The sequence below is a fragment of the Pipistrellus hanaki genome (genome assembly GCF_964339955.1).
Source record: "Pipistrellus hanaki genome assembly, chromosome: 10".
Lineage (NCBI taxonomy): Eukaryota > Metazoa > Chordata > Mammalia > Chiroptera > Vespertilionidae > Pipistrellus > Pipistrellus hanaki.
In genome coordinates, this window is record NC_140512.1 from 48,575,121 (window position 1) to 48,600,260 (window position 25,140).

The window sequence follows — 25,140 nt, forward strand, 5'->3', positions numbered from 1 at the left end:
AATCTATACAGAAATGGCAGCAGCCACAAAGCGAGCTGGAGCTTGGCTCCATTCCAGGCTACAATTTTCAATTGTAGAAGGTAACTAAATTCCAGATACCAGGGCCTCCACTTGGGTTGCCAGGGGGAGCGGCTGGCCTGCTAACAACTACAGGCCCCTCACTCAGGCTGCCCCATGTCCCAAGGGAATCTCCACCCTAATCTGGGACACCCTTCAGGGCAAACCAGCTGGCTTCCACCCGTGCACCAGGCTTAACTAATAAAAGGGTAATATGCAGATTGACCATCACTCCAACACACAATAGCTGCCCCATGTGGTCAAAGATGGCTGCCCCCATGTAGACATAGGATGGCCAGCAAGGGAGGGCAATTGGGAGGCACCAGGCCTGCAAGGGAGGGCAGTTGAGAGGGATCAGGACTGAAAGGAAGGGCAGTTGGAGGCGACCAACCCTGCAGGGGAGAGCAGTTAGGGGTGACCAGGCCGGCAAGAGGAGGGAAGTTGGGGGTGACAAGCTGGCAAGGGAGCAGTTAGACATCAATCAGGATGGCATGGGAGTGGTTAGCAAGTGATCAGGCTGGCAGGCAGAGCAGTTGGGAGCCAGCAGTCCTGGATTGTGAGAGGGATCCCAGAATGGAGAGGGTGCAGGCTGGGCTGAAGGACACCACCTCACCGCCCCATGCACGAATTTCATGCACCAGACCTCTCGTAATAATATAACAAGAAAATTAAAATAACTTCCTACTGAACTGCCTGCAAGGATGTTTAAGCTCTTCATGTTACCAATATGATAGTCTTCCTTTGTGATAATTCAGTGGAAACCACTATTTAAAATGTGGGCACTGCCGAAACCGGTTTGGCTCAGTGGATAGAGTGTCAGCCTGCAGACTGAAAGGTCCCAGGTTTGGTTCGTCAAGGGCCTGTACCTAGGTTGCAGGCATCTTCCCCGTAGGGGGTGTGCAAGAGGCAGCTGATCAATGATTCTCTCTCAATTATGTTTCTAACTCTATCCCTCTCTCTTCCTCTCTGTAAAAAATCAATAAAGTATATTAAAAATTTTTTAAATAAATAAAATGTGGGCACTTTTCTGTATGCACATAACACTTCAATTAGAAAATTAAATATATGTAATTAAACTTATTACATAAAATTATATGTACAATTACTACAAAAAGGCAAAAGAAAAAGCAGTAAATTTTCCTAGCAAGATAAAGCAAATGAGTGACATGAGGCATTTGATTGAAGAGAAAGCCAATAATAGTATTGGAAATACTATTTTATCAGAAAACATTCTAAATATAAAAAAAATTCTATAACAATGCCAGTCACAAGTCAAAAGTTTTATCAACCCATTCTGATTAAAAAGTTCAAGCAAGAATCTATGAAAAATAGAATTCCTTAATCCCGAGGATGTTAACAGAGGATGTTTCATAACATCCATATGCTTACATGTATGTTAACATTCATGCATGTGTGACATATATACACAGATTAATAAAATACTAAAAAATTCCATGTTTTTAAACTTAGGTAACAAAAACATTTTGAGGGTGTAAGGAATACATTTTCAATAACATAATAATCAGTAAGAGTTCCAGAAACAAATGGCACTTGAGAAAATATACACAATGACCTACCTAAATTGAGGATATTTTGAGCCCAGAAACCAGGATCACAGTGAAATTGGATGGTATTGTTGGTCACTGGGGAAGCATCACACCTTGCTCGAAGGAGATGCCGTAACCGGTATGTAATCTAGAAGAAAGGAGACAAACATCAGGCCAATAATTTATTACACTCCCAGTAAATATACAAAAAATAAGTCTCTTGTATGTATACCAACATAAAAAACAATAAAATGGAAACTATAGGCAGCCCAACCTGGCTGGTGTGGCTCAGTGGTTGATTGTTGACCTTTAAACCAGGAGGTCACAGTTCAATTCCTGATCAGGGCACATGCCTGAGTTGCCAGATTGATTTCCAGTGCAGAAGGCAGCTGATCAATGATTCTCTCTGTCATCATTGATGTTTCCCCCTCTCCCCCTCCCTTCCTCTCTGAAATAAAAAAAAAAAAAAAAGGCGGACAGCCCAGGCCAGTGGTTGAGCACTGAACCAATGCACCAATCAAGAGATCAGGGTACATGCCCAGATTGTGGACTTGATTCCCAGTAGGGGATGTCAGAATACAGCTGATGGACATTTCTCTCTCATCAATGTTTCTCTCTCTCCCTTTTCCTTCCTCTCTCTAAAAATTAATGAAGACATTTTTAAACATATATTTTTATTGATTTCAGAGAGGAAAGGAGAAAAAGAGAAACATCAATGATGAGAGAGAATCATTGATTTGACTGTCTCCTTCCTGCATGCCCCCTTAATTGGGGATGAAGCCTGCAACCCAGGCATGTGCCCTTGACTGGAATTGAACCTGGGACCCTTCAGTCTTTCAGGCCGACGTTCTACCCTCTGAGCGAAACTGGCCAGGGCAAAACATTTTATTTTTAAAGTAGACCTGCCCTAGCTGGTTCGGCTCAGTGGATAGAGCCTTGGCCTGCAGCCTGAGGAGCCCCAGGTTCAATTCCAGTCAAGGCCACATGCCCATGTTGCAGGCTTCATCCCCAATAGGGGGCATTCAGGAGACAGTCAATCAACGATTCCCTCTCATCACTGATGTTTCTATCTCCCTTTCAGAGCCTCTTCCTTCCTCTCTGAAATCAATAGATATATTTTTAAAAATTTTTTAAAAAGTAGACCTACAACAGCTTTCTTTTCAAAACATCAAAAATTTTGAGGCATTAAATTTTTTGAGGTATAGTTTAGTTGGGTATGATGTTGAATACAAAATTAAAGAGTATCTTAAAGTGATAGGTTAAGGGTCAGTTTTTTAATTAACAAAACATCACAGAAGCACCAACTAAGTATTTGTAAAATAAAAAATTTTAACACATTTTGCTCTTTTATTTTACTACTTCTTTTATCGAAGGATTCAGAACTTAAGATGAGATGGCTACTGAGTTACAAAAAAGACAAACTAACCTCTGCTAAGGAAGTATAAGTAGAGCCGATAACTAGGCCTGCTAGTTAGTGGAATGGTTTTCCTCATTCCTTTGCTTTGAGTTCCTTGTCATCATTACCCCACACTCACGTGCAGTCTGCAGTGAGTACTTGAGTAATTCTCCCTCGGCCTTTGAAGAGTTTAGCTCCTGGTTCACTATAACCATCGTCACCATTACTCCTATATTATTAGGTGATCCACCTAAGTGCTCTTCCTTATGGCTTGCTTTTTCTTGCATAATACAAATACTCTCACAAACCCTAAAGGTCCTATAAGCATTTGCTCTTACAATTCTCCTCTGTCCTATCAATCTTACCTTACATTATCCCTACTCTCTTAGCCCTCAATTCCTTCTTATCCAGCTTAAATCCCAGGGTTAATCATCATAATCATTTCCTTGCATATACCCTCAACACCTCTTTCTCTCTCATCCCCAATTACACAAAATCCCTTTCCTCTCCTCAATGTTTTCCACAGATAAAACAAAACTTACTTTAGATCACTTGCTAAGGTTCACTGGCTATCATATATGACTATTTATTAATTTATGTTCTGACAAATTTTTCTTTATTATTTACTTGTTTATATCATACTGGATTTAATTCAATGTGTTCTGATTCATTACTATAGTTATTTAGTTTGAGATTCAAATTGGTTGATTTGACCAGAGAAAGCCCTTTTAAGCTGGATCCTGGTTCTTTTGACATGTCCCCAACATATCTATGGTAAAGATATTCTGAATACAATTTGTACTTTTCTTCACTTTGCTTGGAATTTAGAAACAAAGATCTGAAATAACATTGGGCTCACTGCTTCTGTGGTGTAACACTCAAACGCACACGCACACACTCATTTACATATTATGTGTGTGTGCATATGTGTATAAACATCTAAAACTATTTCCCGATCTCTGTGTATATGTGTGTAAGTCTTGAGTTCATATTTATATTTTTAATTCCAATCTATTGCACCTTAGGAATCTTTCTATCTTTAGCAAAATATTAGCTGCCATTACCCTCAACATATTTACTTATTTCCTCAAATTCACTCACTTATTTGCTTAATGTAACCAAAATCTGAAATACTTCTGCTCACTCTTTCTGTTCCCCACTCACCACATCATATCTCTGGCTGCTAGCCTCATGCAGTGTAATCCCCCAACCATCTTCACTACCCTGAATCCTCATCACCATACTGATGAGTCCATGACAGAAAGGAAAGATCATCATTTCTCTTTAAAAACATTTTTTTTCCTGTCTTTCGGTAAATATACTGACTTAGCATTTTGAGTATGTTATAATTTTTAGTATGGAAATTGAGCAGTAAAAGCTCTTTTACCTGGCTCCCTCCTCCCGCTGCCTACGCCGCCCCTGCCCAAACAAAAATCAGAAATGTGAGTACTTCCTTAAAAGAAAATCAGCTTTAATTAAAGGGAACTTTGAGATAAACTACTAGGTACAGGGGTCTTCAAACTACGGCCCGCGGGCCACATGCAGCCCCCAGGGGAGTCTGATCCTGCCCGCCAGGTTTTTTGGGCAGTGAGCGCAGCCAAGGTGTTACAGTAGGAATTAGTAGTTCATATAGTCCGGCCCTCCAGCTCTCTGAGGGACCGTGATCTGGCCCAGACTTTAAAAAGTTTGAGGACTCCTGTTAGGACATCGGTACTTTTTTTTCCCCTTGAGGTACTAAACTATAAACTTATTTTGCTGATGAAAATCTACAAGACACAGAATTTACTTACAATTCAGACAGCTAGTATCTATTTGCCAATTTAGTGTGGCAAAGTCTAAAAGTAATGTCAAAGTTGGCCAAACTCTGCTCCTTACCTTAAGCAACATTTTTTTTGTTTGTTATATTTAACTGCCATTCAATGTAAAACTGAGAACTGTCTTGTTGTCAAATTACTTTTGTTGAATGTGTTGGGCTGACATTAACAAAATTATATAGGCTCTGCTGGAGTGGCTCGGTGGTTGAGCACTGACTTATGAACCAGCAGGTCAAGGTTTGATTTCCGGTCAGGGCACATGCCTGGATTACAGGCTCGTTTCCCAGCAGGGATTGTGCAGGAGGAAGCAGATGAATGATTCTAGTTCTCTCTCCCTCTCCCTTCCTCTCTGAAATCAATAATATATATTTTTATATTATATAGGTTTCAGCTACACAATTCCACAACACATTCTGTATACTGTATTATGTGCTCACCACCCCAATCAAGTCTCCTTCCATCAGATGCAGATTTTAAATAATGCTGAGAAATCATAAAGCCTAAGTAGTGTAGACGATAAACAATGGTCATTAAATATACTTATTCATCTCTTCAGGTGTATCTACACTTAAATGAGCAGTTTTGAGTGTGGAACCTGTTGTTCAAAATGCAAATTTTTTTTTTAAAAAATATGAAGGATGTCCTAACAGCTTTTGAGATGGCAGTACTGTAACTGTCTTCTATTAAAACTACATAAACTTAAAAATTTTTTCATAAAAAAATGCCATGTTTCTAAGTTCCCAACACTATACATTAACAAAGTTTCATCTATACTTTTACAGCTTCTGATAGGAGATGTTATCTGGTACCTTATTTATTATTTTTCACTATCAATTTTTCATTGAGTTCCTTAAATTCCTACTTTTAGAAGTATGATCTATAGAAAAATATACAACTGTAATAATAGTAGATGAAAGTAATAATAGGATGATGGACATATCATAAGAGCTTTGCAAACAGAAGGGGATTCTAACCCAGTTTTGGTCACCGGAGGCTGTGAAGAGGTAAGGACAATGAACCTAAAATGAACCTGGCAGTCTCTAAAAAGATGGAACATTACAAAGGATAAAGAATAGATATTTTCAGAAAGGGTACCAGAACCTAGGTAAGAGAGCGTGGTATGTTCTGAGGATCAGAAATAAGGAATTGAGGAAAAGAGACATTCAGGAAACATAAAAAAGGTCTTTGAAGATCAATTAGTTTGGGGGGGGGGGGGAGAGAGAAATGGGGGAAAGGAAATAGATGGATTATAGAATTCCTTTTTACTAATTATACCCTTAACAGTTTCCTAATCTATCTATAGTATTATAGAAATATATACTATTAGTAAAAAGAATGCCTGTGTCCCTAACGGGTTTGGCTAAGTGGCTAGAGCATAGGCTTGCAGACTGAAAGGTCCCAGGTTCGATTCTGGTCAAGGGCATGTACATTGGTTGTGGGCACATCCCCAGTAGCTGTGCAAGAGGCAGCTGATCATGTTTCTCTCTCATTGATGTTTCTAACTCAATTCTCTATCCCTCTCAATTCTTCTCTGTAAAAAAAGAAAATCAATAAAGCATATTTTAAAAAAAAGAAAAAAAGAAAGAAAGCCTGTGTTTCATTCTTCTGATCTCCTTTCTGTCAATATTTCTTACCTTCCTCCTAAATAAATGTAAGGGTTAACATAAGAATCCTAAGGAAATACTATGAAAATGTTTTAAAATATATTTAAAACTGGACTTCTGAAAGGATTCTGCTATTCCAATGGGTCTGGTCTTTTACTGACTACAATTCCTATAGCAAAAAGATGAACTAAGAATTGCAATCCAAGACTGAAATTTCACACCAACAAGACTTTTTTTTTATATTTTTATGTATGTGAAAGCAATCATTTAAAAAGGATAACATGAGTAAACATGGCTATATTTATAAAGCATAAGAGATAGCAAATTTTCAAATTTTTGAGACTGGAAATCATTTTAAGTGTGTAAAAATACATTTAAAGAATAACATGGGTGAACATCATATTTACAAAGTATAAGAGCTCTAAAGAATACAGATGGCATAATAGTGATTTTCTAATTTTCTGAGACTGAAAATCCTTCAAATGTTTAAAAATAATAAGCTTTAACTCTGCATGCATTACAGGCAATTGGAAGTTTACTGCATACAGGGTTGGGGGCAAAGTAGGTTAATACAAGGCTCAGGTGTGTGACCATAGGCAGGTTAAACTTAGCTCTGTAACTAAATTTCATCACCCACACAATGAGGATGGAAAGATATACCTATTTCATAAAAGTTTAAGGAAATATTACATGGATATTTACACTAATATTAAAATTAGTCCCTGGCACACGATAGGTAATCAGGAAAAATTTACTATTAGTATTAAGTTCATCTGCTACTAAGACAGAGAAAACTTAGAAAAGAAGAATATAGGAGTGACATGGTAGTTTTACAAATCCATCTATCTACCTATCTACCTATCTACTCTTGCAATCAATAGATTTATCAATTTGGGATTACAAATAACTCTAAATAGGAGATGGAGACTGGGAGGAAAGGCTGGAAAAATTACCACAATGCCAAAGAGAAACAGGAGAAAGAGAGAACAACAAGGAGAAAGGTGACAATTATGTTATCTTCCCTAGATTGATTTTCTTCTGGATAGTCTGATCCTAGTGGTAGATGAATTTATGAGTCCAGCCACTTGGGAGAGAGACAATAGCTGGCACTGTCCCCAGTGGGGCCCTTGAAGTGCCCCTCTCCCACCAACCAAAACCTTTGGTGGAGAAAAGGCTTTACATCCATTACCCACACTCCAACCCCAAATAGATGGCCAGAAGCTTCCAATCTGTGAACATGAGCACGATGACAGTGCACACGCCCATCAGGAAATGCATGAAGGACTTGTGCTCTCTATCAGCTAAAATAGTATTTTAAAAAATCCAATACAGTAACACCTTGCTGTAACGGACGAATTCAGGCAAGGGGGTATCTACTAGTATTAAAGCTGAAACTCCATTATAGAATAAAGTAGGTTTTCTGAATGCATGTATTAAAAGTGACAAATTAGTTTACCTGTTTCTACTTATGTAGACACTTCTGTGTAATTAAAATTAAGCATGTATGAAAAGTTTAATTTCACAGAAAAGTTTTCTACATAGTATTACTGTAATTTTAAATTTATACTAAATAGGTCTAGTAAATGCACACATTCAACAGTCACCAAGAGTAAACAAATGCATAGGACTAGGGTATGGCTTACCACACATCGGAACACGTTAAAACTGCTGCAGAAAGTCATGTCACGTTAACACAGAACCAATTACCACGCACATGAGATGTGGTGTGATCATACGCTAATCATTCGCCAAACACTGTTTACAAGCGGTGACTTCTGGATTTAAATATGTAGGCCAGTTGTAGATATTTTATGTAATATTTATGTCGGCAAAATTACTACACTGTTTTTCCCCCAACATATGGCCTGATCCATAGAATTTGTTAAAAATAACAGTGGATTGCCAGTACCGGTTTGGCTCAGTGGATAGAGTGTCGGCCTGCAGACTAAAGGGTCCCAGATTTGATTCCGGTCAAGGGCATGTACCTTGGGTCCCAGGAGGGAGTGTGCAGGAGGCAGCTGATCGATGTTTCTCTCTCATCAATGTTTCTAACTCTCTATCCCTCTCCCTTCTTCTCTATTAAAAAATAATAATAATAATAAAAATAAAATAAAATATATATATATTTAAAAATAATAAAAAACAACAGCAGATTAAAAAAACAAACAAACAAACAAAAAACCCTGTTAATTTAATTATAAGCAAGTCTTGGTTAAAAAGCATTTTAAAATTAACAGGGTCTTAATTTTCACATATGACATATGAACTAAAAGTTTTGTCCGTTAAATCCGAAGTCAGTTAAATTGAAGGTTTACTGTATACAAGGGTGGGGGCAAAAGTAGATTAATACAAGCCCGCAACCCAGGCATGTGCCCTAACTGGGAATCAACCCTGCAACCTTTTGATGCAAAGGACAATGCCCAACCAACCGAGACACACCAGCCAGGGCTCTCTTTATACTCTGATGGAATATTAGATGCCACGCTTGGTCTATCTTACCAGTCGCTTGCTATAAAGTAGTGCTGTACTGCTGCCACTGGAAACTGCCCATTTAGAAAAATGCATGACATGTTCCAACTGTTTAGAGAGTCCAGCCACTTCCTGTTGTTGTTGCATAAGTTTTATGCGATGGTCCTTTGCCAGGCTCTAAAAAGAAAATAATTTCAAAATTAGTTCTATCTGTAACATATTTTAATGGTCATTTTCAGATTAACATATTAGAATAACCATTACCTTTAAGAAACTGAAAATCCTAGTGTTGCTTTTCCCCACTTAGTACTAAGGGTCAGTCTTAATGTAGCAAAACACTGTGCTCCAAATGCTCTGTATAGGCACTGCTACCACCACCACCACGGCCTCCACAGCCCCTAACCTCCAACCTCAGTCTGGTTTTATATATTCTGGTACTTAGGTTTTTGTTCATGTTATCTTCCAATATCCAATAGGAAAAAAAAGCTGTAGATTAGTTATAATACAGTAAATGCTTGTTAAATTCAATACCCACAAATAAAATAAATGTAACCTTTCCAGCAATCTAGTCAAGTTACCAGATTACATTATTTATTTAATCACAGATTTCACCTTTTAGGCATTCTAGTCCTCATTGCAACCATATGGCAGACAATATGTATGCTTTGCATGTGGTAAAAAAGCTATAAAATTATTTTTGTCTAGTGAGAGTTACATGGGAACCCACTGATATAGTGACTAATGCGCCAATGCACTCTCAGAAAAGCTACAGAAAAGCAGTACATAGAATTTCTCTGAGGATTTACCTTTCTCAAGGGAAGTACATAAGGAAGAACACAGGTTAATAAAAAGTGAAGAACACTGAACTTGGGTTATTTTAAAGGTATCTATCCAAAAATCTCCTTTACCTGGCAAGGAAAGAAAAAGAAAATAGGGCTTTCTACTGGCTTAAAAAAAAAAAAGTTCAAAGCAAAACTGCTATGCTCCAATATGGACTTACAGTCTCAATAAAAAAAAGAACCTAGATCACAGCCATAGTCAGTTTCAAATGTTGAAAATACACATGTGCTAAGTTGAATTAAGAAAAAAACTATAGTGACTGTTAATGGCTTTGTCATATCTAAAGTTCAGAGATAACTTACTTATTACATTATTTATGACCTCTGTGAAAACTGTTTCTTTAGAGATATTTTAGAAAGAATAGAAATTCTGTTTATTGTTAATTAGGTTGCAAATTGAGAATCGAAGATCTAGTTTCTTGGTATTCCATAGTAACTATTTGGGCTGATTTCTCTTGATTCTTAGATAAAAACAGGCCAGAAGAATGGGTCAGTATCTCTCTCTCTCTCTCTCTCTCTCTCTTTCTTTTCCTCATTCTAAAATCAATAAAAATATTTTTAAAAAGTTCTATAAAAACTGTAAGGTAATGTTGATTAAAAATAATACTGATGACTCATTTGATAAAATCCAACACTCTTTCCTGATAAAAACTCTCAAGAAGGTGGGAGTACAAGGATCATACCTCAACATAATAAAAGCTATATATGATAAACCCACAGCCAACATCATACTCAATGGGCAAAAACTAAAACCATTCCCTCTAAGAACAGGAACAAGACAGGAATGCCCACTCTCGCCACTCCTGTTTGACATAGTACTGGAAGTACTAGCCATTGCAATTAGATAAGAGGAAATAAAAGGCATCCAAATTGGAAAAGAAGAAGTAAAGTTATCCTTATTTGCAGATGACATGATATTGTACATAAAAAACCCGAAAGACTCCATTAAAAAACTAATTGACTTAATAAATGAATTCGGCAATCTAGCAGGATACAAAATTAACGCCAAGAAATCCATGGCATTTCTATACACCAACAGTGAAATTACAGAAACAGAGACTAAAAAAGCAATTCTATTTACCATCGCACCAAAAAAATTAAGATATCTAGGAATAAATTTAACTAAGAAAGTAAAGGACCTATATGTAGAAAACTACATGACACTGAAAAAAGAGAGAGGAAGATGTAAACAGATGGAAAAGCATACCATGTTCATGGATTGGTAGAATCAACATCATTAAAATGTCCATACTTCCCAAAGTAATTTATAGGTTCAATGCACTCCCCATTAAAATACCAATGGCATATTTCACTGACCTAGAAAGAACTCTCCAAAAGTTCATTTGGAACAATAAAAGACCCCGAATAGCCACAGCAATCCTGAGAAAGAAAAGTAAAGTAGGAGCGATCTCAATACCAGACTTCAAGCTGTATTACAAAGCCACTGTTCTCAAAACAGCCTGATACTGGCATAAGAACAGACATACAGATCAATGGAATCGAATCGAGAACCCACTTATCAACCCAAATCACTATGCTCAATTAATATTTGACAAAGGAGGCACGAATATACAATGGAGTCAAGATAGTCTCTTCAATAAATGGTGTTGGGAAAATTGGACAGATACATGCAAAAGAATGAAACTAGATCACCAACTTACACCATTCACAAAAATAAACTCAAAATGGATACAGGACTTAAACATCAGACGGGAAACCATAAAAATACTAGAAGCATCCACAGGCAGCAAAATCTCAGACATATGCCAAAAGAATTTCTTCACTGATACTGCCCCTGGGGCAATGGAAGCTAAAGAGAAAATAAACAAATGGGACTACAACAAAATAAAAAGCTTTTTTACAGCAAAAGAAACCATCAACAAAACAACAAGAAAGCCCACTGTGTAGGAGAACATATTTGCAAATAACACCACTGATAAAGGTTTAATCTCCAACATCTACAGACAGCTTATACAACTAAATAAAAGGAAAATGAATGATCCAATTAAAAAATGGGCAATGGACTTAAATAGAATATTTTCAAAAGAAGACAAAAGGAAGGCCAAAAGGCACATGAAAACATGCTCTAAGTCACTAATTATCTGAGAGATGCAAATCAAAACAACAATGAGGTACCTTCCCACACCTGTCAGAAAGGCCAACATCAACAAATCAACAAACAACAAATGTTGGTGAGGTTGCGGAGAAAAAGGAACCCTCGTGCACTGCTGGTGGGAATGCAGACTGGTGCAACCACTGTGGAGAACAGTGTGGAATTTCCTCAAAAAACTGAAAATGGAACTCCCATTTGACCCAGTAATCCCACTCCTAGGAATATATCCCAAGAAACTAGACATACCAATCAGAAAGGATATATGCACCCCTATGTTCATAGCAGCACAATCTACAATGGCCAGAATTTGGAAACAGCCTAGGTGCCTGTCAGCAGATGATTAGATAAAAAACTATGGTACATCTACACAATGGAATACTATGCTGCCATTAAAAAGAAGGAATTCTCATCATTTGCAGCAACCTGGATGGAATTGGAGAACATCATGCTGAGTGAAATAAGCCAGTCAATGAAAGAGAAACACCACATGACCTCACTCATTTATGGATAATAAAGAACATTATAAACTGATGAACCAAAAGATAGATATAGAGACAGTAAAGCAACAAGCAGACTGTCAAATTACAGTAGGTAGGGTAGGGAGATCTGGGGGAGATAATAGATCAACTGAAGGACTTGTATACATGCATATAAGTACAACCAATGGACACAAAACTCTGGGGAGGGAGGGTATGTACGGGATGGGGGGGCTATGTTAAAATATGTACACAGATAATAATTTAATTAAAAAAAATAATAATACTGATGACTAAGTTCATTCCTAGAGATTGGGAATTTGTCATATTTTGTTCCTACATTTTTCTTCTTTTAATTTGCAAGTATAATAACTTTGATTTACAGTGAAGTTTGGAAATAACCACAGCCACTACTGATCTCTGAGAAAGCAATTTGAAGTCACTTTTTATTTTAAGTAGAACTTTGAAAACATTTTAAATTGTTTAAATGCAGCTATAGAAACAAAGAACCTTGAAAAAAGTTACTGTAAATACGGTCTGAGTTTTCCTGGACAGAATTCTTCTTCACTAAATAAGAATCTGATTATAAAAGAAAAGAACAAAGAATTATTTTAGTCTTTGTTTCCAGTATGGATGCTAAACCATGGTAGTGGCCTGCTTTGCAGGGGACAAAACTTTCTAACAATGACCATATAATTTTGTCAACTATAAAATAAAGATGTTGGCCTTGGCCATTGGCCTGAGGATTGAAGGGTCAAGGGCATGTACCTCAGTTGCAGGCTTGGTCCGGTAAGTATTAATCGGGTGAGGATAAACAACAACAACAAGATGTTGAACTAAATTATTTCTAGAGGTTTTTTCTAAACTTCAAACATGACAATTTTTTTTACTCTTTTTTCATTCTAAATTGCTTCTTTACTGTGAATTCCTATTGCATCAATATACTAAAAGAATTCTAAAATATCATGCAATTAATACGTTAATATACCATATAGAAGTTGTAACCTCCATATTATTTGAAGTCAAGCGGTGAATTTGGATCTTGACCTTCAGGAACATAAAACAGCTGATGAAGACAATAATATTTTTTTTTATCTGCAGTGGCAAACTACTATCCAAAAAGCCCTGGGCATTTCTCTTGAAGTAATGACTTTAGCAATTAACACTATAAAATGTTAATGGCAGGAGGCACCTCCTTTTACCTAATATCTCATAAGGTTAAATTTATATTGTTGAGAACTAAACATAGTTAACTTAATGTATTTTTCCAAAATTTTTGTTCAATTGCACTCCACCCCTTTGGTGATGCAAAATTGTCACTTCAATGAATCTCTAAAATGATTCATCTCTTCAACATTTACAGAGTTTCTCCTGTAAGCAAGGCATTATGTTTGACACTGTTAAGTAAATAATAAGAATTAAGACATTCCTAGTGGGTGTGTCAACCTACTTGCTAGATGGGACGCTGCCGGATTCATGAATTGTTTAATATAGCCAATTAGATCTTCAAATTTCCTCCCTTGTTTTTTTCTTTCATACTTCATACACAAGTTTCTAATAATTTCTAATAATTATCTACATTTGCCTTATAAGGCATGTTAAAAGTTCAAAAATGCTTAAATTCTTTTGTTCAGAATTATTTTATTTGGAAATCAACTGGAATAAATAATTATAATCTATTAAAAAACCATGATAACTCTGGCCTTTATGTGCAGTGGTTAGAGCACTGGCCCACACACTGAAGGGTCCTAGTCAAGGGCATGTACCTGGGTTGCAGGTTCGATTTCTGCCCAGGTTGGGCCTTGTGCAGGAAGCAACCAATTGATGTCTGTCTCTCACATGGATGTTTCTCTCCTTCTTTCCCTTCCCTCTACTCTCTCTAAAAATCAATGGAAAAAATATCTTCAGGTGAGGATTAACAAAAAGCAAACAAAACTAACATCATGATATAATTTGGTTTAAAAAAAGTTATTACTGGATATACCAAAATAAATGTATTTTCTATCATTTCCACAAATAGTCCAAGTTCTGGAAATCCCATATAGCATATATGGGCATCAACTGCATTTATGCTATTAAATAACAGCACCCATTCATATTTTCCCTCAGTTGAACTTTATTAATGTAGATTCACTCTAAATTTTTCAGGCTACAGTACTATAAAGATTGACATTAAAAAAAAAAAAAAAAGACATTCCTACTGTTATATAAAAAGCCATAAATCATCAGCTTAACAATGCAAAGCCTGACAAAGGAAAACATGGGAATAGAGAAGAAATACTACTGAATCAGAAAAATAATTATATAAAAAAGGCTATCATTTCAAATTCGCAAATACATATGAAATTCTATTAAATCACTACAACATACTAGTATGCTGCATTAACAGTAACTTACCTCAAGCTGATGCAGTAGAGCTTTTCCTTTTTTATTTATTTCTACCATTAATGTAAATATAGCAACTTTAATATCTTGTTCCACTTGCTTTTGATTTTGATTTACTTCAATTATCCTGAAAATTAAACGAAAAGGGGGGAATATAAGGTAGGAAAATTGTTTTACAACATTTAAAATTGAATTTTTTAGCCGGGACAGGTTTGGCTCAATGGATAGAGCGTCGGCTTGGGGACTGAAGGGTCCCGGGTTCGATTCCGGTCAAGGGCATGTACCTTGGTTGCGGGCATATCCCCAGTAGGGGGTGTGCAAGAGGCAGCTGATCAATGACTCTCTCTCATCGATGTTTTTAACTCTCTATCTCTCTCCCTTTCTCTCTGTATAAAAATCAATATTTTAAAAAAATTGGATTTTTTAAGGTCTAAATTAGACCAAAATGTTTTCAGCACTTAAAAACTCAGCTATTTCTAGGATGCTTCAGTTTAAATCGACTTTCTTAAAAATAATACAGCAGAAATACTATTTTTCTGAAAGACATAGTCATTTAATCCAACCTTAAAATCAAAATGCATAAAAAACATTTTAAGAAAATATGTTCTGGGAAGATTATGATAATACCCAGGAAAATCAATACTCAGCCTAAAAGGATGATAAAGAAAACCATGAATCTGGAAGAGTTCTATTTTATTCACTGCAATTAAGAAGTAGGAAAGGGTAAATGTGTCACTTTTATTTAGTCATGTGAACTACTACAGTACTCATTATACCTGAAAACAAGAAGCAAAAATACAACAAGTTTGTTACTTTTAATAACACGTTTGTCTTGAAATAAGCAGCAAAATAACTACTTTGTTTAATCAACCACCAAATAAGATTTTTCATTTGATTAGAAAAAATGGAAATGCTGTTTCATAGAGATAGAGGACATAGCAATACACCAGAATATCTTTATTTTTAAAAAGCAGAAGAGGATAATGAGACACCCACTGAAATTATAAGAGAAATAAAGCTTCTTTTCTTCGGTTTCTCCCATAATTACCCTCCAAATCTCTTAAGACTAAACAGACAGATTTCATTCTCTGATGGAAAAATTTTAAGATAATTATTTCATATCAATATTGGCTCTATCCATTGAGCCGAACCGGTCTCGGCGATATTTTTTTTAAATCAAGTAAACCAAGGGATTCCTTGAAAAAATTTCCAAAATGCCCAATCCTAGTCATGTTCCAAAATTATAACAGTTTTTGATTGCTCTTATGGAAGATGAACCACAAAAGCCTTAAAAAATTGTCTCTGAGAACAGCACTCAAATCCCCTATGAGGCCTCTCTTATCTAGGCTCTTTCTAATAAGCATTTCTTGATTTATTTAGGCAGACATGTTAAAAGAAAGGGAATACAGAATTTCAGAGAGATGCAAATTGAAACAACAATGCGGTACCATCTCACACCTGTCAGAATGGCTATCATCAACAAATCAAAAAACGACAAGTATTGGCAGTTGTGGAGAAAAAGGAACCCTCGTGCACTGCTGGTGGGAATGCAGACTGGTGCAACCACTGTGGATAACAGTATGGAGTTTCCTCAAAAAACTGAAAGTGGAACTTCTATTTGACCCAGTAATCCCACTCCTAGGAATATATCCTAAGAAACTATAAACCAAACAATAATCAAAAGGAAATATGCACCCCTATGTTCATAGCAGCACAATTTACAATAGTTAAGTTTTGGAAACTGCCTAGGTGCCCGTCAGCAGGTGATTGGATCAGGAAACTATAGTACATCTATCTACACAATGGAATACTATGCTGCCATAAAAAAGAAGGAATTCTTATCATTTGCAGCAACCTGGATGGAACTGGAGAACATTATGCTGAGTGAAATAAGCCAGTCAATAAAAGAAAAACTCCACATGACCTCACTCATTTATGGATAATAAAGAACATTATAAACTGATGAACAAAAAGATAGATACAAAGACAGTAAAGCAACACACAGACTGTCAAATTACAGCAAGGAGGGTAGGGAGATATGGGGGAGATAAGACTTATATGCATGCATATAAGTTTTGGACACAAAACTCTGGGGGGGGTAAGGACATGTATGGGAGTGTGTATGTGGGGAGGGGCAATGGTAAGATCTGTACACATATAATACCTTAATAAAAAAAAATGAAAGAAAAAAGAATTTCATAGGTGTTGTAAAGATTGCAAAATGTCAGTGTGTGCCCCAAATGGGATAAAAAGAAAGGGAGCTAGACAAACTCCCTCTTCTCCACAGAGGCCAGTGGTTTCCTTCACTAATCACTGAATTGTGAGATAGGAGCCTTGGACAGTTGGAAGACAAAAACATAATAGATAATATGCAGAAACTGTGTAAGTATTATACCTGACAAGGAATAAAAGGTGTGTGAAACAGTGTAACAATCCCTGTCTCCTGGTCCTAATGTCTCCAATTCATTGCAGTTAAGATGACAGCCCAGAGACGACATCTCAAAATTTAGCAATACTTAAAATAGCATTTATATATAATTCAGTGTTTCCCAAAGTGTGGTACGCGTACCCTCAGGGGTACGGGAAGAGTTTGGGGGGCGGTATGTGTTGCACCGGAGTTTGGTGGGGATATGCACTGCACCATGCTTAGCTGCGCATAATTCTATGTTCTCATGAGCACGAGGGGTACTCAGCGTTACGAAAATTATACAAGGGGTACACATATGTCAAAAGTTTGGGAAACACTGATGCATATAATCAAGTGTTAAAATATTTTACACTAGCAAAAACAGTTGATTTTATCTTCAAAATCATGGTATTTCTTTAAAATTGAAAAATACTGATAATGATGAATTATTGATAACTTAAGTGAGCTGCTATAAATGCAGTGTATCATCAAAATAGTTTTAAATTTCATGGCTGGCTGAAAAGATGCTTTCAAACCCAAACTTTTCAGAAACCCTAAATTTTGTGGAAGTCTTATCAACTCTGAATTATTTGAGTAACAGCTTAATCTATTTCACGAGTTAAAATGTGTATTCTTAAAGTGAGCATATTTAACACATTATATAAACATTACTTATTATACCATAAATGTAAATTTACCTGTTCTGGATCTGATTCCCTGTGAATTTGATGTACTTTGTTTTTTCCATCAATTTGGTGATCAGTGTATCTATGATCACTTTCTGATTCTGAAAAGCTTCTTCTATAAATTGGTATCTGAAGAAATAAGTAAATTATTATATGAATTAATCTGTATAAAATGAGGAAAAGCCCAAAAGCAAAGAAATAACAGAAAATTATTTAAGATTATAAGAATATAAAGGATATAAACCATCAGTTAAAATACAAAATATTGGTGGCCCAAAAAAATTGTATACACACACTTTGAATAATTACAAAGGCAGTGTTAATTAAAATACATTTCATTTTCAAAATTGAGCTATCAGCTGTAAAAGGGTGTATACATGGGTGGGGGGAGGGGTCACACACCCTGTATATCTCTGTAAGGAAGGTTTTCCTCTCCTGTGGAAATTATCCGCTAGAAAGAGGGAGTCTAGCACTGGTTCAGTGGTTCAGTATCGACCTAGGAACTAACAGGTCACGGTTCAATTCCTGTCAGGGCACATACCTGGGGTTTTGGGCTCAATTCCCAGTAGGGAGCGTGCTGGAGGCAGCCAATCAATGATTCCCTCTCATCACTGATGTTTCTATCTCTCACTCCCTTTCCCTTCCTCTCTGAAATCAATACAAATTTAAAAAATAAAATAAGCAGAACAATATGTGGGGCTGGTGATTCCTAGCTCAGGGTGATTTTGCTCCCAGGATCATGCATTTTTAGTTGTGACAACTGGGAGGACGCTGCTGGAATCTAGTGATTAGAGGTCAAAGATGCAGCCAAATACCGCATAAAGCATCAGACGGCCCCACAACAAAGAATTACCTATGGCCCAAAATGTCAATAGTGCCAAAGTTGAAATATCCTATATAATAAAAGCCTCATGTGCCAAGTGTCTATTTAACCAATCAAAGCGTAATATGCTAATGATATGCTAAGGCTGCTCAACAGCTCACTATGTTGTGCACTGATGTATACTGACCACCGGGGGGAAGACAGTCAACCAGTTGGCCAGTCACTATGATGTGCATTGACCACCAGGGGGCAGACGCTCAATGCAGGAGCTGCCCCCGGTCATCAGTGCACTCCCACAAGGGGAGTGCCACTCAGCCAGAAGCCAGGCTCACAGCTGGTGAATTCAGTGGCAGTAGCCTCTCCTGCCTCTGCAGCAGTCAGACAGCTCCCTGCTGGGGTCCCCCACACCCACCCAACCCCTCCTAGTGCACAAATTTTGTGCACCAGGCCTCCAAAATAGGCCAAACAAAACATTATCTGCAGACTGCCATTTGGCTGGGTGCCAGCAGCCTCTACTTTCATAAAGCTGTATTACAAATCTATGTATAGATTGAAAGATGTTGGTACCTATGCTCTTTATGTTCTAATAACTGGCAATCCCGACATGTCAGTTTGTCACATGTTTCACAGTAAAGCTTTAGCTGCTCCTTCTTATGAAAAGGACAAAATACTGGTCGCTGACTGGTTACACCAACTGCTTCTGGAGAAACAATGAGAGGCAAAACAAGAAAATTAACATAACCGAATAGTAAATAATTAGATTATTTAAATCTAAATCTACTGATATATAAAAAAACTACAATTTCATCAACAACATCACTACTTCTAGGTTTTATATATGTTAAAATGTTAAGTATTCTCAGCATTTCAGAAGGGAAATATAAATGAGCTCTTCACTTTCCAATGTGTAAATTTCAATTAATTCAGGAAAAAATGTGGTTAAAAATATGCTTTATAAAATTAAAAAGTCTTAATGGCCCAGGTTAAGTAAGTGTCAACCAATTTGATGTTTTCTATTCCAAGTATGATGGGGGGACATTTTTAAAAATGCAATTCAGAAAATATAATGAAGATGTGATAAAAAAAAAAAAAAAAAAAAAAAAAAAATTTAAAAAAAAGCAAGAAAGAAAACAAGAAAACTCACTTTTGTAAAAATACTAACAAAGGAAGGATACCCATCAACACAAGTAAATATAAAGTTTTTACTATTATACAGTAAGTCATCCATTTAACTTTACAATAGTTAACCAGACTAGGAATAAAATTGGGCAATACTTACTATAATGTTAAATGGGAAAATTCAGAATACAAATATGATTAATTAAATAGTAAACACCACCAGTTATCTAATAATTAAAAGTAAAATTGAAACACTGTAGAAAGAATCTCACCTCCAGAGATAATCAATATTAATAACCTGGTATGTGTTCCTTTGGATGTTTTTCTATATATGACTATATATATTAGTCGGTATTTTGTTTTATAAAATTTTAAAAATACAATAGTGTCTTGGAAATGTTTTTCCCCTCCCTTACCTCTATGTTAGCTATCTTTCTGTGTTAGTAAATACACCTATGTACTAGAGGTCTGGTGCATGGATTTGTGCACACTGAAAGGAAATTAATTAGAAGGTGGCTGGAAGGACTGGGTGAGATGGGCTGGACACACCCTGGAGCCAACCTCCCGCCATCCTTCCCCGGCTGGCTGCACCTAGGGCAGTGCGAGGGCTCAAAGGGTATCTGTGGAGTGAGCAGGGTCCCTCCAGCAGGTGGGTTCCTTCAGCCTGGCCTGCAGGGATTGGGCCGAAACCTGCAGTCTGACATCCCCTGAGGGGTCCCGCAGTGCAAGAGGGCACTCTGCAAAGTTGCTGTTGCTCGGCAACACCTGCATTGAGCATCTGCCCCCTGGTGGTCAGTGCACATCATAGCTAATGGTTGGACAGTGGCTGAGGCTTTTGTATATATAGACAGTATTCGATCAAAAGGATATACTACCTGGTAGTGGGCATTTAAATGTTTCTCATTTTTCAATATTGTGTGTTAGTGTTGAAACAAACAAATGCAATATATAAGTCATTTTATGTTTCCATAAGACAAATTCCTAATAACAGAATTGTTGGGCCAAATGATAATTTATATATACATAACTAAATGGTACTCAGAAAAACTATACCAATTTGTACTCCTACTCGGGTAGACTGACTATTAGCTTACTAATAAGATAACTATTAAGGTTTTCTCAGTATTTTTAATCTTTACCAATTTTACTAAAAAAAAAAAAATATTTCACAACCTTTAGGTACATTTCTTTTTAAAAAAATACATATTTTATTGATTTTTTTTATAGAGAGGAAGGGAGAGGGATGGAGAGTTAGAAACATCAATAAGAGAGAAACATTGATCAGCTGCCTCCTGCACACCCCCCATTGGGGATGTGCCTACAACCAAGGTACATGCCCTTGTCCGGAATCAAACCTGGGACCCTTCAGTCCGCAGGCCAATGTTCTATCCACTGAGCCAAACTGGTTAGGGGTAGGTGTATTTCTTTAATAATGAAGATGAAAACCTGACACATTCATTAACCATTTGCATTTCTTTTAAGAATCTATTTATAACCTCTTACTTTTCTGTCCAATTCTCTTCACAACTTGTAAACACATTTAATATTTTTTGCCTGCACATGATAGTTCTTATAAATGTATCAAAACATGTCAGCATAAAAGGGGGGGAAATGGTGGGAGGAATAGAGAAAAAGAGATTAAAAGAACTAATTCATTACCTGGAGATACTTCCTCTTTCTGTCTCACAGTATGGTCTTTTGTGAACTTCACCCTTTGATGAGCTCTGATGCATGTCTTACAGAGCCATTCAACACACTCTACACAAAACCCATTTGCTTCTGCATTGTCCTCACAGCTTGTACACACCTAATAAAAGAAACATGTCACATCAATTTGAGAAAAATGAAAAGGTGGTCACAACACTAATCATATATAAATGATACAGCCATACTTGACTATCAGTTATGTTAGTAACAGGGTTTGTAAATTTAAACTGACATTATGCTTATTTATTTTGTTTTGTTAATCCTTACCAGCAGATATTTTTCCACTGAATTTTAGAGTGGAAAGAAGAGGGTGAGAGAGAGAGAGAGAGAAAAATATCAATTGGTTGCCTCCCATACACGCCATGACCTAGGGTCAGGATTGATCCTGCAACCAAGATACATGCCCTTGATCAGAATCAAACCCAGCACCCTTTAGTTTGAGGGCAGACACTCTAACCACTAAGAAAACTGGCTAGGGCCTGACATTATGTTTTAAACTATAAACATATGAAATGAAAATATAAGGACAATGTCCTTAGTACCATACAGCAAATATTGCAGGCACTATGCAAGTGTTGAGGTTACAACAATTAGGAAAAGCAAGCACAGTACCTGCCCTTATGACACCAAGGCTCATAGATGAAATATGGGTTCAAATCCCAGTTCCCCCACTTACCAGCTGAGTACTCTTGGGCAGGTTATTTAGAATGCTTATGTTTATTTATTTAAGATTCTTAAATTGATTTTGAGGGAGAGAGGAAGGAAAAAGAGGAGAGGAGAAGAAACATTGATGTGAGAGAAACATCGATTGTCACAACATGATGAACTTAAAGGGTACTAAGCTAAGTGAAATAAGTCAGAGAAAGACAAATACCATATGATATCACTTATGTGCGATATCCAAAAACAAAATAAACCAACAAATAAGACAGAACAAACCCACAGATAGAGAAAACAAAGTTATGGTTGCCAACTGGGTGAAAAAGATTAAAGGATTAAGAATTACAAATTGCCATTTATAAAAGTAGGCACCAGGATGTAAAGTACTACATAGAGACTATAGTCAATAATATTTTAATAACTATGTATGTGTCAGATGGGTAACAGACTTAATAAGGTAACCATTTTGTAAGTTACATAAATGTCTAATCACTACGGTGAAACTAATATGTCAACAATAATTTTAAAACTTTTTAATTTAAAAAGAATTAAAAATAAATTAGTTAACGTTACAAAATGAATTAAAATAATTTCTGAGTATACCAAAACTGTCATATATATATAACCTATAATACATAATGTAAATATATATTTATACAGGTATTTTATTACATTGATATTTATTTTAATAAATATGAATGCATTACTAAATATATTAATATTTTTATATATTTGGAGAAAATAATTATGCCAATGTAGTTAAGAATCAATACTTCTGGTACTACAGAAGTGAGATCAAACTATATATACATAAAAGCCTAAGTGACCTATATGACCAAACAACCAGAATGACAGGCATTGATACTCAAAGCAGGAACTGCCCCCTGGTGGTCAGTGCGCTCCCACAGCCAACCAGCCTCCTGCAGGTCCCTCTTGTCCCTCTCTTCCTCCCCACCCCAGCGCCAGCAGGCCCCAATCCCCTGATCGGGGCTGGGCCCCAGACTGGGACAAGGAATCTGGGGTGGGTGACAGCAGCCGTGGCCCTTTTCCCAGGGGAGCCAAGGGCCGACTCCCTCCTTGGGGCCGGCAGCCAACTTCCCATACTCCGTCCCTCCCCCAGACAGCAGCCCCTGATCATCCCCACGCCCCCCCCCCGCCCCCCCCCCCCGCCCGCCTGCCACGGTGGTGGTGTGGCAGCAGGGGAAGGAGGAGGAAGAGAGGTGGGGAACTGCATGGTGGTTGGGTGCCATTCATGGCAGCGTCAGCATCCCTGATCAGCCTACTGCCTGCCCACTGCAGTGGCAGTGCGGCACCAAGGGGAGGAGGAGAGGGGGAGACAGGAACTGTGTGGTGGCAGGGCACCGACGATAGCGGCATCAGTCTCCTGCACCCCTTCCTTCTGTGGCCAGTGACCATCGCCTCCTCTCCTGACCCTGCTGGGGCCTTCGGGCCCCAAGGGGCCCTGATTGTGGCCAGGCTTAGGGATCCCATACATGAAATTTATACACTGGGCCTTTAGTATAAAATTAAAAAAGTAAAAGCCTGGTTAGATGGCTGAGTTGGTTGGTACAGTTTTCTGTTGGTAAAGTTTCAGGTTCAATTCCTGGTCAGGGCATATATCTAAGTTGTGGGTTTGATCCAAGGCTGGGGTGCATATGGGAATCAACTAATTGATGTCTCCCACTCTCCCTTCTTCTCTTCATAAAGATCAATAAGAACATATCCTCGGGTGAGGATTTAAAAAAGAAAAAAAAGAAAAACACTATAATTATAAATTAGACTTATATATACACACCCTTCTGAGGTATTTTTTTCTTTCTCTCTCTCTCTCTCTTTTTTTTTTAAGTAAAAAGTATATTAAATCATTCTCCTGAAAGACATAGTAAAATAACCCAATGGTTTTAAGCATCCTAGTACCTATCTTGTGGTCTCCAAATACCTTTCCAGATTAAAAGAAACCAAGGATCCTAGAAGAAATGGCTGGTTCCAGGTCTAGAACAGAAAATGACCAATATCTCGTCAAAAGAGAAAGCAAGAGAAAATGCAATGACTATGGTGATTGTGTCAAGAGGACTAGGGAATCAAAGTGAAACTCCTATTGTCAAATGGCACAATTTGAGCACCAATAAAAATAACCACAACACATTTTATGTTTTATAATGATAAACACCTACCTACCACTCATGAATCACCATAATAGAAAATAAGTTACTACTCTAAAAATTAGCAATGAGCCCAGCCAGTGTGGCTTAGCGGTTCAGTGTTAACCTATGAGCTGGGAGAGGTCAGGGTTCTATTTCAGGTTAGGGCACATGCCTGGATTGTGGGCTGGATCCCCAGTAGTGGGTATGCAGGAGGCAGCTGGTCAATGATTCTCTCTCATCATTGATGTTTCTCTCTTCTCTCCCTTCCTTCGTGAAATCAATAAAAATAAAAATACTTTTTTTTGTTTTTAATTAGCAACTAGCTCTAACTGGTTTGGCTCAGTGGATAGAACATCTACCTAAGGACTGAAGGGTCCCAGGTTCGATTCCGGTCAAGGACATGGACCTTGGTTGCAGGCATGTCCCCATTAGGGGGTGGGCAGGAGGCAGCTGATCCATGTTTCTCTCTCATCGATGTTTCTAACTCTCTATCCCTTTCCCTTCCTCTCTGTAAAAAAAATAAAAATAAAAAATCAATAAAAATAAATTTTTTTTAAGTTAGCAACTGAAGGGAAAGAATCAATGTTTAAATTACCTTCCCAGCTTAACCAAAGAATAGAGGAAGAAAACTTTCCGTGTTAGGTGAAGGGGAATGATAGAATGGCAATGTAATCATTTCACAAAGCCCTAATGAAATATAGATTTGGCAGTGATCATTAATGGACATAAACATCAGAAAAGAGAAAGACAACCAAACATCATATGCTTGCCAACTGAAATACAAATGGACATATGAGAGGAAGTATTTTACACGCCCCCTCACCCCTCCACCCCTGCACCCAACGGGACCAGAATCTAGTCTAGCCTCTACATTTTTATTTCCAGTTTATACAA

The 25,140-nt window shown here is 37.3% G+C and overlaps 1 protein-coding gene across 3 annotated transcripts in view; it reads right to left on the bottom strand.

Annotated features, from left to right (window-relative positions):
- The window catches only part of TRIM24 (tripartite motif containing 24), a 92,319-nt gene that overhangs the window by 28,007 nt on the left and 39,172 nt on the right, over positions 1-25,140 (bottom strand). For all 3 annotated transcript variants that reach the window (XM_084896741.1, XM_084896742.1, XM_084896740.1), the window contains exons 3-8: positions 21,395-21,542; positions 19,184-19,316; positions 17,806-17,922; positions 14,713-14,827; positions 8,918-9,064; positions 1,635-1,752 (exon numbers count right to left, since the gene is read on the bottom strand). In XM_084896741.1, the coding sequence (XP_084752867.1) occupies positions 1,635-1,752; positions 8,918-9,064; positions 14,713-14,827; positions 17,806-17,922; positions 19,184-19,316; positions 21,395-21,542 (778 nt within the window). The remainder of the gene's footprint in view (positions 1-1,634; positions 1,753-8,917; positions 9,065-14,712; positions 14,828-17,805; positions 17,923-19,183; positions 19,317-21,394; positions 21,543-25,140) is intronic.